The sequence below is a fragment of the Halichoeres trimaculatus genome, unplaced genomic scaffold (genome assembly GCF_033239565.1).
Source record: "Halichoeres trimaculatus isolate MK-OKI-2021-1 unplaced genomic scaffold, fHalTri1.1 fHalTri1_scaffold_14, whole genome shotgun sequence".
Taxonomy (NCBI): domain Eukaryota; kingdom Metazoa; phylum Chordata; class Actinopteri; order Labriformes; family Labridae; genus Halichoeres; species Halichoeres trimaculatus.
In genome coordinates, this window is record NW_027437192.1 from 25,786,212 (window position 1) to 25,805,030 (window position 18,819).

Below are 18,819 nucleotides of genomic sequence, written 5' to 3' on the forward strand. Positions count from 1 at the left end.
CTAATTTTAACAACAACCCAAAGTTTTTCTAATTTTGACATCATGGTTTTAGAGATAGGTTCAGGAATCACCAGGTTATCACCAATGATTCCATGAGAAATAATTTCATAGAAATCCCTCATAAAGTGAAAAAAGAAGAAATACCAACCTGTTTTGTGCTCTCTTGTCATCAGGAGAAATCTGTGTGAGCTATACATGTCAGCGTCAAACTCCAGACAAGTCTTTTCAACAGTTTTCAGGAAGTTTTAGTAAGTGACAAGGTCAAAGGCAGTATCTGGTCTTAAAAAAATGAAGCTGTTGCACAAGAGTTAAAAAACTGCAGTTCCATGAGTTTCCACTGGAGGCTGGCTGCAGAGGCACCATATTTCACATACACACCCATTTAAAGAAAACTGAAATTAAAGTGTTTACGGTCTGGTTCAAACAGAAATTCTGGTCTAAGTAGTTAAATTTCTCTATAGATCAAACTACTGCAGGGTTTTTTTTCTAGCCAGTTGTGTGGACGATATTCATGGGCCGTTTACATGACAATGGTTTTGGGGTGAAACGCAAAAGTTTTGTTGCGTTTCAGCCTCGCATTTACACAGAAACGGTGTTTCAGCTGACCTAAAACGCAAACTTTTTAAAAGTGCCTTCAGAGTGGGATTTTTCTGAAACGCTGCCGACACCGTTGCCGTGTAAACAGTAAGCGGAAAGCGGAGTGTGACATCAGCTTTTCCACTGAAAATGCCGCTGTCACACTCCGCTTTGTGCATGCGCATACAACAGTACAACAGTACCGTTGTTACAAACGTTGCAAACTACCATGTTGGGCTTGTGCTGCTCAATTTACTGAATCTGCTGACTGTTTTCATACAAAATGTGCATCTGTTGCTCCACTTTTGCGTGTAGTATTCACCAATACACCAGATGATCGGCTCAACTCTACTTCGGTGGAGATCTACCAAAAGCTGCTTCTGGACAAGACAGTTATAGCACCGACTACAGCAGCGTTTTCAGATGAAATGTTGTCATGTAAATGGGGCCTCAGATTTGACAGACCAACACACAGTAGTGAGCCTCAGCTCCACCACGTTGCTTCTTGTTGGGCTGAGTCAGCATTTTCAATGCTGTTCGTAAACAGACAAACACGTTCATTGAACACACTCATATTTTGATGAACAGCAAACTGAACAGCTTGTTTACTACTTGTGAACTAGAGGGTGAGCATAGTTCAGTCTGTGAACGACATGTCATTCTGAGACAGTCTGAGGGGCTGAGATGTAACGAGCTCTGTGTTTTTATGGGAGCTGAAATCAGACTTACAGCAACTAAGAGGCGACTGGGATGGCTTATGATGTTAGCGGTGCTTATGACGTTTCAATGTATTTGTTTTAAAGAGGTGTACTCTTTGAGAATGGAGAATAATTCCCCATTAGTTGTTTGTCTATATTTCTTTATCTTCTACCTTAATGCGTCTTCTTTGCCATTAAACATATTACCTGTATTTGATTCTTTTATGAATTACTGAAATACATTTGGTATTAGGATTTTTTGAACTATGAATGTTTGATAAAGGGAAAATTTAGAAAAAAAAGAACATGACCTGGTTTATTTTTGTCTGTATGAACTGAGCTCTGAGGTTGCTCATTTTCTCTGTAAAACTTGCAAAACACTGTGAATACTGAAACACATTTTAAAACTCTGCTTCTAGATCTTATGGTTGCTGACCTTCTGGATCCATCCTGAATCTGTTTTTAATCTGCTGTGTGCCTCTTTTTTGTCTTTTCTGAAACACATTTGAACCTCGGTGCTTGGCGAGAGTGTAAATATCGCTGCTTGCATAAGAAGCATCCCTCGCCTGTCCCCATGTGCTCCCTCGGTCTCTTCCAACTGTGCATGCTCCTTCTCTCTGTCACTCCAAGCCATGCCCCACTCATGAACCCTACCATCACATGACCTTATGTCCCAGACTGTCCTTTACATGCACTTGTCTGTGTGAATCCTGCATACTTCTTTGTGATTTGTGATCAGGCAGGGTGACTGTTTGGTGAAGTCGGAGCAGAATGTTCTGTGTTTGTATGTGGAGCAATGTTCTTTTCCATTTTATGTTGCTGTATGATGAAATACACATGCTCCTCAGCCCTGCATAGCGTACATGCTGTCCTCGGCTCTCCTGTCTGCATGCATGTGTGTTTTGGTGTCCTACTTTGTCCTCATCATTTGGTCACCATATGCCACGAGCAGGCTGGTGAACATTCCCAGAGTGCTGTAATTTCTTCCTGCAGGAATGTCAGGAATTCTGTGTGTGGTGTTGGGGTGGGACGTGCATAGGACCAAAGGGCTTTGGACACACACACACTCGCACCCACACACACTTACATACAGCAAGACAGCAGCACATACTGCACTTGTGAGGAGATTCAATAAACCTCCCTTTAAAGTTGACTTTTACTTCCTCAAGCGCTCTGAGAGAGATTTCTTTCCTGCTGCTGTATTTTTCTTTTGAATCAGAGTTGAATTAAAAAATAATTGAATTTGAAGACTGACACCAACTAACCTGAGAAATTAAAGAAACCTGAGTACATCTTCTCACCTTTTGATTGGCCAAAGCCAGGAGAAAGAAGGATCAAATAAGATGGGGATAACAGGCACAAGCCCATTCAACAATAGATAATCTCCAATGAAAAATTACAGAGGAAAACATTTTGTGACCAAAATGGTAACATCCACACACCAGCCTCTTAAGTGACATAAGCTGCATGACTATTAGCAAGATGTGTGTTGTAGAGGATTGTGGGAAATATAACAGTATAAATCTAACACCAGGAGGAGTCTCATACTTTCAAAGTTTGATCCATGACATGATGGGACTTTACAATTTTTCTTAAGTTATCCAAAAGACGTTTCCACCTCTGAAAATATCAAACAATATTGGACCAGGGTGGCTGAGGCTAGGGATGGTTACCTTTTACAGTTGAAACGATACGGTACCCACAACCGGTACCTGACAATTGATACCGGTACTCAACGGTACCAATTTTCTGTACTTTTTGTGTTCCTGTGGTGAAAAATATCAATTTGTTTAATAAAATAATATATATATTTTTTCAATTTAACATATTTTTTCTTCAGTATTTAACCTTGCAATGCTGTGTTCATGTCCAGTATGGGAAATCACCTACTCTTCCACTCCCTCACAGCCACAAGGATGCATTTAGGTACCTAAACATGGTACCTTTTGATTTTACGTGAATTGGTACCTGGTACTTTTGACAGAATTTGGTTGGTACCTATAAAACTACCTAGTTCAGTACCCATTCCTAGCTGAGGCTCAGGGGTAGAGTTTGTGGTTCTTACGTTTGGGGGGGTTTAATCTCAGGTCCTGCTGCCCACTTGCAGAAGTGTCCATGGGCAAGACACTTGACCCCCAAACTATCCCCACTACATGCCATTAGTGTGTGAACTGGATGAGTTATTTCAGTTATTTTGTATGGTTGCAGTTGAATGGAGGTGTCAGATTTATCAAATCTATGTTTCTCTGAGCAGTTATTGACCTGAAGGACTAACCTGTGTAAGGATATATTTTACTTTCAGCATGAGCAGTGTGTTCTCCTCCTCCTCTCTGTTAGTTCACCTGATCACTGGACCAAAGATGCCAGCCATCAACCGTGTGCTGCAGGCACACAGCTGATGGACAGACAGGGTGCTTTCTGCTTTGTTTTTTACTTACTGATGCACTATGAAATGCAGTGGTACTTTCCACAAGTAAGACAAAGAACACAGCTGCTCAATCACAGTAACAGGAGTGAATGTAATTAGTTATTTCCAGCATTACTGATGGGCAGCTCCACATAGCATCCTCTGCTGTCTGTCTTCCTGTGTATTTCCTGTGTACTGAGTGAATGGGACATGTAATGTAACAGCCCTTTGAAAGGTTGGAAGACTGCACAAGTGCTACATAAGTATATAAATACATTTACCATTTACAGGCAACTATAGCAAGGTGTAAGTTTACAGGAAAGCCTGTGCAACATACAGAGAATCTATGTGACTGACTCCTGGACAGAAAGTCTCTCCTCTAGAGTATTGTATATTTAATACCAAGACCCTTTGAACATGAGCATTTCTGATCTGATTTGTAGCAAAGGTTAAAGCACAGTCTGTGGAGGATTGTTCTGAGTGACAGTTTTGAAATGATTTCTCAAACTCTAGAAATCGGTGAGACAACACCTGGTTGATTTCTGCTGCCCTGTAGCTTTTACTGTCACAGTAACTCACTTTCTTCCACCTCTTTCCTCCTCTTCCTCGCCCTTCATCCCACCCTCTGCCTGCCCTCACAGATGACGATGTAGACCTGGAGCAGCTGGTGAACGACATGAACTCCTCCATGGAGAGTGTTTACTCTACGCAGGCAGACTCAGCGCTGCTCCTGAATAATGGCCACGTGCATCACCACCACCAACACCACCACATGCACCCTGCTTACCTGGGACAGGGCCAGGCTCAGCGCCGTCACACTCCACCTCTCCCCCCTTCCTCCCCCTCAAAAGAGAGACTGCGGCACTCCCAGCCCATGCACATCCAGGCAGTCAGGTATTGAATGGATGCCCTTGTTATTTGACTGCATTTTTTAATGTTTTTGTGAAGATACATGTTAGTAATAAATAGAAAAGTTCACATACAAAACAGTGTTACGAAAGAAAGAAGATGTGTATTTATTTTTCTGTGTGTGCTGTTAAAAATAACTCCTTTAAACCTCTATCAAGTGTTTTCTCTGTCATCACTCTTTTCATGAGTCAGTCAGAACTTTGACATGAGAGAGTGTGTCTCCCTCTGCAGGTGTCTGAGGGAAGAGCGTCATCTGCGTCCAGCTTCTCTGCCGGCTATCCCGAATCCTTTCCCTGAGCTCTGCAGCCCAGCAGGCTCCCCAGTGCTCAGCCCCATACAGACCTCTGACAACTGCGTAAGTGAATCCACCAAAGACACCAAAACACTCACTTAATTCAACTCACTGAAGGAGGTAAACCGGCCAAGGTGTTGTTTTTTCAGACTTTTGTGCTTTAATTTTGAGACAGGACTGTGGATTGAGCGGGGGAATGAGGGTAGAGAGTGGGGATTGAAGCTTGGCAGCTTCTTAAACTTGTTTCTCTTGTGGACTGAAAGGTTTGGAAGTAAGTGGTAGCTTTCAGTGTTGGTTTAGGTTAAAAAAATGACTTGTTTTCAATGGAGACATTTTAAAGTAGGGTTTGCATATATCTTGTTTCTTGTTAGTAAACACAACATTCAAACTGGGCTCCTCCCCCTCCTTGGCTCAGTGCCAGCGGCAGCACACACCCACTGCCTCAGACTAGGACTACATGAACACACTCACTAGCCCAGCAACCACCTGTAGCATCACATTTGTACAAGGGATAGACTCGAGTTAGCACAAGCTAATCACAGGTATTTGAAACATAGCTGCTCAGCAGAAAGCCAACTCTGTCCCTCTTCATCTCGTGCTGCTCACCAAGCTCCCGAAAGCAAGTGAAAGTCGAGCCAAGCTTCACTCTAATTTAAAAAAAAACAGCTTTATCTGTTTGGCGTTTTGTTTCACTTCAGTTATGTTTTTCTTGCTCCGTATCGTAGCCGCTCTGGTTAGCTTCTTTCACTTGCTAATCAACACGCAAAGTCGCTTGCGCACTGGGCACCCTGTAATTAGCTGATGTAACCACGCTTACTCTCCGCCCAGTAACATCCTGATACAACCAAAACATCAACATACAGGCTGAGGAGAGGGTTGAAGCAGACACAGACACTGACACACACATAAAGGGACCCAGAGGTGACGATTGAGCAGGATTATTCCTGTAAAAGCTGAATTTTTTTTTTTTTTTAGTAAAATCCTGCTGACCCTACCTTTAGGTATGTGGTGATAACAGCAGTGATGGCAAAATTTACAGAGTGACCAAAAAGAGGAAAAAAATTGATAAAACCTCTTTTATTAATTGATCTCCACTGGTTGACACCATATACTGTAACAAAAATGGACGTCATCTTGCCCCGCTCAAAGTGAGGTCGCCACAAAAACTTCTCCCCCTGGTGGCTGGTTGCAGTAAAGGGCAAAAAATCTGAGTTTCCAGTCATTCCAGATGGTCTGTGGTCAAACTTAAAAAAATTGATACTCCTTGTAGAAAAGTTTCTCATGTCCGCTTATTGTGGTGATTTGAAGATATCATTTGGCTGTCTTGTATTTGAGTCCTTCTCTACTATAAGAAGTTTCATTTTCATTAGTTATAAGAGGTTAAAAATGAGGCTTCCGTCACGTTTTACGGTGATTGACTGCTGTTCTTGTGTATTTTTTTGGGGGATTGAAAAAAATGTCAGGAGGGAGAGCCAAGAAGAGATAAGGCTCTCCAAAAGAACAAAAACATAGTACTTTTGTGATCCGGTTCCACTCAGATTCTCTCCGAGTCCCTCATAGCCTCTACTGCGTAGACTCTGGCTGCACAACTGCTTCAATGTCTGCGCCTGTGACGGGGGAATTTTGGCTTCAAAACCGTACAATGGTAAATGGCGGGAAAGTCTATGACTGACATCTTTGTGTTTTGCCTCTTTGAACCTGGCTTGACTACTATCACATCAGCAGTTCTGTGTAAGTGTGTTTTCAAACCTGCTGACTGGCCTGTTATGTTCAGGTCAGAGCTACGTGTTGACTTTGGCTGAAGAAAACTTTTCCTGCCATTACACAACAACTCACCCCAGGTTATCGGACTCTATACGTCTGCGTGTGCTATTGTTGAAGCATCATTATCACATGTACAAACACACACGCGCACACACTGGACGACAGACATGTTTTGCTGTGGAAGGAGGTGAGCAATGTCTCCAGGATGCTGCAGATAGAGAGCAGACTTCCTCAGCAGGATTGGGCCTGGGAACGTCTGCAGGTCGGATCTCTCTGTACCTTCTGAATTTGTCTGCTGGCCCCAGCATGACAGGCACCCGTTTCCGGTTCACACGCTACAGCCCTTGCTCTTTGTGTTAGTATGTGTGTGTGTGTGTGTGTGTGTGTGTGTGTCAGTGTTAGCTTTGCCCTTCCTTCCCCGGTAAACCTCCTGTCCCAGGAATGTTCCATCCCTCTCAAAGCTGTTTTCAGGATGCCCACCCTGATCATAAAAGTTGTTGTAGATTCCCATTCTGTCCTGTCTTGTAGCTGTTCAGGTGTCTTTGTCCCTTCATCACAGTCACATGTTCTTGTGTAATGGGCCAAATCATTATTTTCACATTTCATTGACATCATCTCACAAAGTCTGGAGTCAGGGAGCAAGTTTGCAGTTTGTACAAAGAATCCTTTGATTGAATCCCAGAGACCTGACCAGATGTTGCATCATCATCTTTTCATTTTCAATGGGTCCACTTAAAGTCATATAATGATAAATGTTGAGTTCTTGTTGTGGAGAGTAAATGCTTGTGTCTGGTATTTCTGACCCCTTTGTGTGTACATTTTACAGGTTATGCTTTTATGTTTTGCAATTCTTTGCTTATTTTTTGTTGGCGTTTGCATGGCATGGCTCCAGCTGGAAGTGAACAGGAAATTCTTCAAGTGCGCTTAAAAGCAAAAAACAGGAAGATGGTCGAACTCTGCTGGCACGAAGAGTGATAAAGTTTGAAAAACACACGGAAGATTCACTTCCAACATTCCTGCATGTTTGTCGAAAGAAACGGGAAACCTAAGTGGGGAAAAGTTTCAGGGTGATCAGTCATAAGACAACATTCATTTACAGAGCTACAAAGCAATGAGAGGCCATGTCCATGTTCTTCTTATTACATCCCAGACTGAAATAGCTATTGGCAGGATTTCATCAGACATCTCTGAGGAGTTTTGAGCTCAGTTGTTGTGAGTTTCAGTTTTGGATGGGAGTCATGAAGATCAAGTTAAAAATGTTTATTTGCCTTGTAATTTGGCTAATACCCAGAACTCTTTAATATCACCATAATCCATCAGATTCAGCAATACTTTTTTGTTTCTTTATTAACCAAGATAAAAAAACATAAAATTGACCCTTCCTTGGTTAAAAAATAGCTTCTCCACAGATAAGTATTTGTGTGTTTTTTAAAACAGAGATAGTCTGTGGCTGTGTAACATCCTCTAAATCAGCTTCAGCATTAACTTGTCTCCTCCAGTGTATGAGCCGTGACCAGTCTTTGGCTGATTAAATGAAACCTTCACTGATCAGATAACTTAAGTTCAACAAGACGTAGCCTTTTAGTTACACTCCTCTTGGCATGCGATGTTGTGTAATAGTATATGTAAGTCAGCAGAAAGCCTTTAAAGAATGGAGGCTTGTGTTTGTGTATTCATGCATGTATGCATATATGTATGTGTGCATGACATGAGCAGGTGACTTTGAGAATAACCCACACAGCACAACCTCGAAACGAGGCTCTCAGACGTGCCGTGCGTTGGTCTGCGGAGATGGTTGCATTTTATTTGCATTGGCATGATTTTATCAGAGGATCTCTCTCCCTCCAGCTGCAGAGTTGGAATCTGAACATTCTTCGCTAAGCCCCAGTCTTTCTCAAAGATTATGAGTTGGTAGAGCTGTGTATGTGCGTGACATGACAGGTTTACGGCCTGCTTTGGCTTCGATAACACGAATGGATTAGTCGTCAGGTTGACATGAGCAGGCTGCAGTAATTAGAGATGACTCTGCTTTTCTGTCAGATTCCAGGAACAAGATGAGATGGTCATAACCGTTTCTCTGCTCTGTCTGTCGTCCTGGTGGTGAGGAGGAGGCTGTTTCTCACGGCTTTAACCTCAGATTGTAAAATACATGGATGAAAAATCTGTGACATCACCCGTTTGTTTCTGATCTGGAGTCTTGAAACTTATCTTTGACAGAGGCCATATTGGAAATGCTGAAATCAACTTAACATCCTTTGAGATGAGGTAAAGAGGCAGGTCTTAAGCCTCTTTGCAGACACTGACAGTCAGCTTGTGGTTTCTGGTGTCTCTGTAACTAGGTAAACTCCATCAACTGCAGTTTTAGGTTCTTCTGCATGGGCTTCATATTTTCTACTTTTCCACATTTTCATTTAGCAGCTGCTTTTATCCAAAGTGATGTGCAACACGAGTAAGAATTTAGACTGGAAGGAAAAACCTTAGCAAGTTTGACAAACTGTTTCAGCTTTGTTTGGCTGCAGGTGCTGTCATCTAGTGCCAGAAGATTTTTTTTCCTAAAACAATGTAGCAACAACTAACCACAACTAGTAAATCAGTATTGACAATATTTTTCAGCATTTTATTTAATGAAAGTATTTTTAGACCAGAACTTGACCCTTTGGGCTGAACCCTACTTTGAGCACAAGCTTCACAGCACTTAAAACAAAACCTGTCCTCGAACCATTCATTCATTCATTTTCTATACTGCTTATCCTGTTCAGGGTCACGGGTGGCTGGAGCCTATCCCAGCTGTCATTGGGCGAGAGGCAGGGTACACCCTGGACTGGTCGCCAGTCAATCACAGGTCCTCGAACCATCTCAATGAAAAAGGCCACTTTCTTACAACCCTGTTTTAATGTGTGGCAGTATATCTGACAAATTTAATTTCTTGCCAATTTTACAAAGAATCAAAATAGATTATTGGAATAGAATAGAATAGAATAGAATAGAATAGAATAGAATAGAATATAAATTTATTGTCATTGTAACAAGTACTACAAAATTGAAGTCACAGCAGCAATCAAGAAAACAAAAGTAAGAAAGAGTATAGAAAGTGAAAAAAGTATCATAAGAAAATAGATGCTGACAGCTTGTCCATCATTCTCCAGTTCAGCCAGCCTCCACCTCCACAGGGTCCAGGACTGAGCTTCTTCAGCAGTCTGTTCAGTCTCTGTCTCCTGGATCCTGTCTGCTCACAGCAGGTGAAGCTCTTCCAATGTGGCGATGGTGTCCAGTGTTAGCTCCGTTAGCCATGTCTGTGAATAGCATGATGCTACTCTGCCTTCTGGTATTCCCTCTGTTGCTGGGTTAGCACAGCTAGCTCGTCCATCTTGCAGGACATAGATCTTATGTTCCCAATACGATGGATGGAAGGACAGGTCCATGTCCTCCTCACCTCCTCCTCCTCCTCACCTTGTGGGAAGACATCAGGCCTTACACCAGTTAGCATTGACATGCTACAGGCTGCTAACAGCTGAGTTCACATGTAAACAATCCAGCCATGGTTACATGTAGGATCTCCAGACAAACACAGGAGGAAAAAGTAGTTAAAATTTCGCTGAAGCCACAAAACGTTTGGTGTCCATGACCAACAAATGAGCCACACAAAGTAATGATCCACTCCAAAAACAAAGATGACGAGAAAGAGATGAAAAAATTACAAGAAATGGACAAAGAAGAGAGAGCCGCTGCAAAAGTCAGCCATAGCCAACAGGGCAGCGCCCAGCAATTAAAAACAGATAAGCACGTTAAGTCAATTCCAAAAAGCCCCACAAATGTTGAATTGAAGGTCCATGTCTGAAGAAAATGTTTTTCATTTTCCCAACACAAGGTTTTGTTTTTATTTGAATGTCTTAGCAATCTTCAGATAAACTGTCAAATCATTTGATATAGTTACCGAGTACCACAGGATGAATCACAGAAACCTCAGTTACCTCTGAAATTTTTATCTCATTAGAAATACGCCAGATACTTTTTGATAACAAAATACCTTCAAAGCAGTTGATTGATTAATCTGTTAGATTTATTAAGATGGAGCAGTTAGCATTGTAGCTGCACCATGATACCATGGTGCTCTTTGGCATGTTAGCATACTGTTGATAGCATTTAGCTGAGAGAAAGCTCAGGGACTCCTGATGTCATACTCATATTAACATTTAATGCTGGAACAGGGATGTCACTTGTTTTCATGTTAATATACGGTGTCAGTTATCCTCTAAGGGAAGTTCTGATGACCTACACAGAGTTAGAGATCACGTTTTGCATGACGTACGTATGTCCATATGCAGAAATGAAGCGCTGTCTTTACAACAAACAGAGGGACTGAAGCTCTGAGTCACACACTCCCTGTGGACTCTTACCTCCCCCTGTGTCTGTGGTCAGCTGATGTGCTTCTGCACGCAATGGTCTGCTGACCCGCTGCAATCAGATCAGGTGCATGTGTGTGTGTGTGTCTTTGTGTGTATGTGTGAAGATGACAGGGAGAGTCTGTTCAACAGAGACAGATTATAACAGCGCTGATACACAGAAACGGGTAAATGTGAGTAGAGCCCAGGTCACAGTGGTTTGGGTCACAAGTTGTCAGTATAGATAAAGATGCATCATGGTTGTTCACTTACACTAGGGTAGAAAACTGTCAAATTTAAGGCTGAGAAAGTCCCAAAAGGACTGTGTGTGTGTGTGTGTGTGTGTGTGTGTGTGTGTGTGTGTGTGTGTGTGTGTGTGTGTGTGTGTGTGTGTGTGTCAGATTATTCGAAAGAGCTCAGAACTAAGAGGTGCGTATGTGTGTGTTTCCTGATGTACACCACTAATGAACTAATGAAACCTCTATCAAAATGGACAAACAAGATCTAGTTCTGCTTCCTGAGGAGAGCGCTTACATCATATTTTTCCTGGGAAAAGATCAATGATACCCTCACCATGGCCAAATATGAAGCAGGCTTTCATTTAGCAGTGGATTCAGAGAAAGAGAGCCTAGTGTTTTCTGCTCTGGCAAACCAGATGAAGGATAACGCGTGGATGGGATCCTTGCACGGAAAAATAAATCACTGTGTAAACTTTTCTGCCTTATCGACTCAAGTTTGTTATTTTTTAATATTAATATCTGCTGAGTTAGAATTCAGTTTATTTTCTGTTTTAATGGATTGATCTTATCCACACCCCACATGACTTTATTTAGTCAAACTTTCAGGTGATAGTTTTGTGCACTTGGATTCCAAGAACTCCCTTGTAGATGTCTATCAGCCTGTGTGTGAGTTTGTGAGTGTGTGTTTTGTGAGACAGTGCCGTGTCAGTGTTGGGAGGTGGGGAGGTGAGCCACTCAGTCAGGCTTTGTGGTGGCGCTCCAGTGAGGTGAAATTGAGTTTGGCCTGTCTGCAGAGCTAATCAGCTCTGTCTGGCTTGAAACCCGACCACTTACAGACATGAAAGACGGCTGATGATGTAATAGGACGGGGTGGGAAGTCGTCCCCCTGCCATTGTTCAGAGGCTGACATTAGTGATCTGTGTTTACTCACAATGCAAGTCTGGTTGCTGGATGAAGCACAGTTTGGAGGTTTTGTATCAGCTGGGAATATGACAGGGTACAACTAAAGGACAGTGTTAGAACTAGCTCACTGTTTAACACACATATAAAAATGTCATTTTCTTTCTACCGAGGTCCTGAAGTACAAATCACAACGGCATATCAGAAAAAACAAGAACAAATTACTGAAAACAAAAACAGGCTGCACGATGGCACAACAGTTAGTGCTGTCATCAGTTCAAAACCCGGTTTGCCTGGTGGAGCTTTCTGTGTGGAGTTTAAATGTTCTCCCCCTTACGGATGGGAATTGATAAAATTTTACTGATGCCTTAACCGATTCTGCTAATCGATTCGATTCTTTATCGATTTTGTTATCAATTCCTCCTTCCTGTGTGAACAACATTTTATTGAGTTGATAAGTAAATAAATATGAAATTGGTTACTGGATCTGGCTATCTCTGCACGTAAATAAATAAAAAGTAAACGCTGCATGTCAAGAGACGTTGATGTGCTGTTTCGTAAGTAAGCCATCTAGTGTCTCGAAGTGGTTATAGCTAAGCTACAAGTCGTTTTGAACCTTGCCATAGTTATGAAGTCAGCCACGAGCCTGGACCTAACTTTTCTTTCATTTTCCTGTTAGTATTTTGACATTTGGATTTTTTGTTACTGTTAGAAAGAGTAACTGTGACATGTGTCTGTGATGAAAGTTGAAATTCTGGTGTAAAAATGAAGTTACACTGGCGTATGCTAACCACTAGCATATCAATGCAACTTCCCATTAGCATCAAGCTAGCACTATTTTGTTCATATTGATTTTGGTAAATAAGGAGTTTTATACCATGCTGAAGGTGCTGAATAGGAAGCTTGTGTGAGAGACTAATATATATTGCTTCGTGTGTATAGTCTTTGGTAAGACTTAAAGCTGAAATCAGCGTTTTCTTGGAAAACTTTTATCTGACTGCTAAGCTAAGATAGCTGCGGCACACCATGTAAGGAATTGATGGATTGAAACATTTCTTATCGATTCTTAACAGGAACTGGTTTTCGATTCCCATCCCTACTCCCCTTGCATGCATGTGTCTCCCTCAGGTACTCTGTCTTCTTCCCACAGTCCAAAAACATGCTCAGTAGGTTAACTGGTCACTCTAAATTGCCCATAGGTGTGTGCATGCAAGGTTGTCCGTCGCTGTGTGCAAGTCCTGTGATTGACTGGTGATCAGTCCAGAGTGTACCCTGCCTTTCGCCTTAGGACAGCTGGGATAGGCTCCAGCTATCCGTGACCCTGAACTGGATAAGCAGAATAGAAGATGAATTAATGAACAACAACAAAAAAAGAAATGAAAACAGCGCTAACCAAACTGGAAAAGGTTGGTAGCCTTGTTCACCCTGATGTCCTTCCTATTCAAAGGGCAGACCAGTCCAATCAGCAATGATTCATATCACCCTTGGTGTCTTTCTGACCACTCAAAGCGCTTTACACTGCTAGCCTGATTCACCATCCACACCGCATTCACACACTGATGGCAGGGTTTGATGCTAGGAAACATTAGTTTATCCATCACATTTATACTCGTTCACACACCACTGGCCAACAGTTGGAACAATTTGGGATTCAGTGTCTTGCTCAAGGACTGCAGGAGCTGCAATCGAACCCCAAACCTCCGGGTTGAGAGGTGACAACTACCATTGAACCACAGCTGCCCCAACTTGTTGGTTTGATTTGCACTTCAGAGCCACCGTAGTTTCCCTATTCTACATTTTGGACTTGTTGCTGTTTCTGTTTGATGTTCATGTTTGACGGTTGTTCTGAATGTAGGGACATCACACACAAGCACAGGGAAGACCTTAACTACAAGCTACCCCATGACAAAAGGACATCCAAACTATGAAAGCATTTAGTCAGATATTGAAACTGTAGGTGCTTGACAAGGCAGCACACGCTTCTCCAGCTGCATACTCTAACAACACTGTAAAGAAACACACTGAATTCTTTTTTTGGTCTGTAGGGCTTCAACTCAAACTGTGCTCATCAGCTCAAAAGCCAGGTTCACACAAAAATAGCAACTCCTTGTAAATCTTAACTGGACTGCCATTTATATTTAACAGCAGAGTCAAACTCATTTACAACCTGGTTCCACAAACACTTGTCATCTCTGTGTCTTATTTTATAGTCATGACAACTGTACAAACTTGATTTTTTTTTCTTACTTTTCATTTCCAACAAAGCAGCGGGTGTGTTCTGGCATCAAAACACCTCATCATACACCAATGGATGATGCCACTAATATACACATGATAGCTTTCAGTGTTTCTTTCAAGGGAGTGGTGGCGGTCAGATTTCTATGTTAGCAGAATATTTCCCACAAAATGTGACCAGTTTCACGTTACGTCATCTGTTAGTTTATGTCATTCTTTTGTAACTCAGTTTGATTCTAACTTGTATCAGACTGATAAAGCTGAGCAGTTGATTGTTAGCGTGTTGAATTAGTATTAAGTAAAAGGAGCAGCTGTCACTGCTCCTACCCCTCCACTCCACTCTGCTCAAAATTGCTTTTACAATCATTGGGTCGTGTTACAGCGGGTCTGCTCAAGAACAACCAGATCGCTTGTGTGTGTCTGTGCGTGTGTGTTAGCTTGTGTTCTTTTGAGTGTGTGTGTTTGTTGTGTGTGTGTTGCCTGATAGGTTTAGGGGCCCGTAAACCTCTTGGTCAAGTGGGTCTGACCCAGGCGCAGATTATTGTGTTTGACCTATGACCTCGTACATACTGTGCTCATGTGTACGTGTGTCTTTGTTTATAGGCATGCAGGTGTCTGTCCATGACCCTTCGATCCAATCTCCTGCAGCCCCAAGCCCTCTTTAATGTGTGTTTGTTTGTGTGTGTGTGTGTGTGTGTGTGTGTGTGTGCATGTTGCTATAAGCGGCATAGGAGACCCATAACCCTGTAGATTCGTACCCCTCACCCTCCTCTGGAGGAGAGAAGGAGAAGGAAGTGGGGGAAGGGAGAGCAGAGGGAGGAGGAACGTGCTAAGGTGTGTTGAATTTCGTCATGCAAAGATGAAACCAGGAAAGGATTCAGGGCTGAGAATTTTGGGGGAAATGGGCTGGAAAGTTAAAGGATGAGTTCACAAATTAATATTAAAGGGAGAAGAGTTAAGGGGGAAAAAGTGGACAAAGTGAAACAGAAAGGAAGCTTCAGTCATACATTTGCTGGGATGATCAAAACATGAGCACACATTGTTTGACATGTATGATCTCTGTGTTAAAGTGTTAAGTAGATGCAAATCTGCACATAAGACTGAAATAATGAAACATGATGGAGCTGGCTGTCATAGTTTACAATTTGTCTTCCACTTTTGGAAATCTGTGTGTGTGTGTGTGTGTGTGTGTGTGTGTGTGAGGCTCGAAGTTCTCATGCACACTGTATTAGGGGCCAGCTGGGTTGGCCTGCGCTCTACACATGAGCCTGATTATGACTCAGTATTGCATTACTGACATTCCTTCATAGCTCTCCCTCTCCTTCTTTCTCCTTCTTTCCTCCTCCATTCTTTTTTCCTCTCCTCTATTCTTCCTTCTTATCCTCCCCTCTTTTCTACACCCTTCTTTCTCCCTCTTCCTCCCTTCTCTCTCCCTCCCTCTCTTCTCTAGAGGCTCGGCAGATTTGCTGAGCAACCACCTCCCCCCTATTGCGCCCTCCCTTGCTACCCCTCCCTTGACCCCCTGAGCAAAGCCCAATCGCCTGACACGTGATCCGTACAGCTTCAGATCAAATCACCCCACCGTTTCCAACTGCCCTCTCTGCAAACCTCAACCGTCACTGTGCGTTACACATGTTTCTCTGGTCCTAACACTCTCGCATAGTATTTCACATACAGCTGAGGAGCAGGAGCAGGAAGAGGAAGATGAGGGGGATAACAGGGAGGGGGTGGAAATTAAAACCGTCAGGCAGCTCGGGGAAAATGTCAGTGGATGCATAAGAATCAGGGTGTGTGTGTGTGTGTGTGTGTGAGTGTGTGTGTGTGTGTGCTCAGTGATTGTAGTTTGTTCGTCCTACCCATGTGCGTGAGTGTGAGTGGGTTGGGGGTAGTTGTGGGCGTGTTCACAGAGAAAGACTGTTACTTTTGGTGTGGCGCCATCAGTAAAAGGAGCTGACAGCGCTCTCTTTTTGGGGAGTGGGGGGGATTAGAACGCAGCCCTGAAGATAAGAACGTAGAGTACGTGACAGGTAGCAGCTCACCGTTTAAAAATCCCACACCGGGTTAATCCAGTGTGGAGGAAGAGGGAGGGAGGGAGGAGAAGAGCGGCGGCTCATACCACTCCTTGCAGCTCAGCTTTTATGCTGCCCAGCACGAGAAGAAGGGGCAGGCTGTCTCCTTCTCTCTTTCTCTCTGGCTGTCTCCCTCTCGTTCTCGTCCTTCCTCTATCACTTCCTCCCTCCACACCCCCCTCCTCTTTCCTCTTACCTCTCCTGGATTCTCCTTGCCAATCTGTGCTCCCTCCCTCTCTCTTCCTGACTTCCTTCCCTCCCTCTCCTGTCCTCCCCCCTCCCTCTCCCCCCTCTCTCTGTCTCTCTGTGTCACTGGAGAGCGTCTCAGTGTGAAAATGCCATCCTGCTCTCCAGACTGTTGCCTCTTTCAGGCTGTGGAGGTAAGAGACTTCTGTGTGTGTGTGTGTGCGCGCGCGTGTTTTGTTGCGTACTGTGTTTGCTTATACGTATTCAAATGTGTGTAAATGTGTATATGTGTATATGTGTGTGTGTGTGTGTGTGTGAGTTTGCAGGCAGAGAAAACCTTTGCATTTCCTCCCTTGGTGTTTCGGAAACTTTTCTCGAACAAAACTCCTGCGTCATGATATCACTTTTTTGGGTTTCATGTGGGTGTGTGAGAAGAAAGGAGGTAGTCTTCTGGCTTTGCAGGGAGCGCTGTGACGTTGTTCGTGGTTGCATTTGGAGTCTCTTTTTGTGTCGTTCTGCTAATGCTGGTGGTATTTTGTGTCATTTCCAGGCTATTATTAATGCCGCTGTTGTTGTGTTAATGTTTGCTGTCATTTTTTTGAACTATTCAGCCTAACCTTCGCACATCACCACATTTGTGTAATTTCTCGTGTAGATTTCAACAGTTGTTCCTCGCTGGTTTTGTGAGAAGTGCAGGATAAAGGAATCTCTGCTTTGCTCAGGAGCATCTGTGGATACACAAACATACGCGCTCGCTTTTCTCTGATATATTGAACATAATCAAAGCCATCTCTGTGGCTTAAGCTGCTCTCCATTGTGTGCTTTTGTGTTGCGCTGTGTTGGTGTGTGTGCATGTGTGTGTGTGTGTGTGTGTGTGAATCTGCTCATACAGTGGTGTGAAGCAGCTGGTCTATGCTTAGCTGTGCGACAACAGAGGACTGAATTGCACTCAGTTTTGATGCTGCTTTGGGCGCTTTTCTGAAGTGGTTCAAAATGGCGCAAACATGGGAGGTACCTTGGCTCTGTGCTGCACACTGTGCGGCTCCATGTTGTGACATTTTAGGGACAAAATGCAGCACATGAGAATACACCACTGTCCAAGTGTGACGATATGTCGCTTCGCCAATGTGGACATATTCCCAGTGTGACAGGAAATGTGTCACTGAAGTGTGTGCGCACGCAGGTATATGTGTATTAGCGGATGTGCGTATGAGCAAGTTTGGTCGAGCTGTGGACAAAAGCGGTGAACTGAGAGCTCAGGGACCGGCAGACCTTTCCTGGACATCATCCTCCTTCTTTTTTTTTTTAAAGCGGATCTTACGATGCCGTTTGAATGAGGTGAAATCGACTTTCAATGAACGGACTTGACAACAAACTTGGTCATGGAGGTAATGGTGGCCTCTGATGTGTGACATTTTTTATTTTTTTTTACTGCAGTTTTAAATCCCCAAAAGTAGCTCCAGACTGCGTCACACCTATCGTCTACGCTAACTCTTTATTTTTTCATATTCATCATGTAAAAACACAACTTCTGTGTCTCCATGTGTCTTCAGATAGTGAAGGTGTGGAGCGAGGATGGGGCCGGTAAAGTGGTGGAGATCCCTGCGGACATGACGGCAAAAGATGTTTGTCAACTCCTGGTCTACAAGAGCCACTGTCTGGACGACAACGCCTGGACGCTAGTGGAGCACCACCCAGCTCTGGGCCTTGGTAAGACTCATTGTGTGAGCTGGGTATCTGTACACCAGGCACGACTTTGGCACATTTCTTTTTTTATAAATATACTTTTGATGCTTTAGTTTTCTCATTTTCCTTTGTGTTTTTCTCTTGTTGTGCACAGCGACTTAGGGTTGTATTTTAAGGAAGCCTTACAGTGAATTAAAGCTCACATTTGATCCATAGTGATGCTTTCAAAAGAACATTCATTTATAAAGTTTTCAGCCAAAGTCTTTCTTAGCAAACATTTCTTTTACAAAGCAGACGTCGATACAAACCAGGAACATAAACTAAGATTTAGAAGTTGCTCAAAAAAATGTAAGAAAAGGAGGAATCGAAAAAGCGTGTAGCCTCCCTGTGTCCTCGTGTATGTCTGTGGCGTGTTTCTGAGGAATGTGTCTCCCCTGCAGGTGTGTTCTGCTCTTGTATGTACCAGTCTGTGTCTT

General features: G+C 43.1%; 1 protein-coding gene across 2 annotated transcripts in view; it reads left to right on the forward strand.

Moving 5' to 3' along the window:
• Positions 1-18,819, forward strand: part of LOC141803008 (growth factor receptor-bound protein 10-like) — a 56,593-nt gene that overhangs the window by 19,607 nt on the left and 18,167 nt on the right. For both annotated transcript variants that reach the window (XM_074686867.1, XM_074686869.1), the window contains 3 exons: positions 4,323-4,575; positions 4,822-4,945; positions 18,211-18,367. In XM_074686867.1, the coding sequence (XP_074542968.1) occupies positions 4,323-4,575; positions 4,822-4,945; positions 18,211-18,367 (534 nt within the window). The remainder of the gene's footprint in view (positions 1-4,322; positions 4,576-4,821; positions 4,946-18,210; positions 18,368-18,819) is intronic.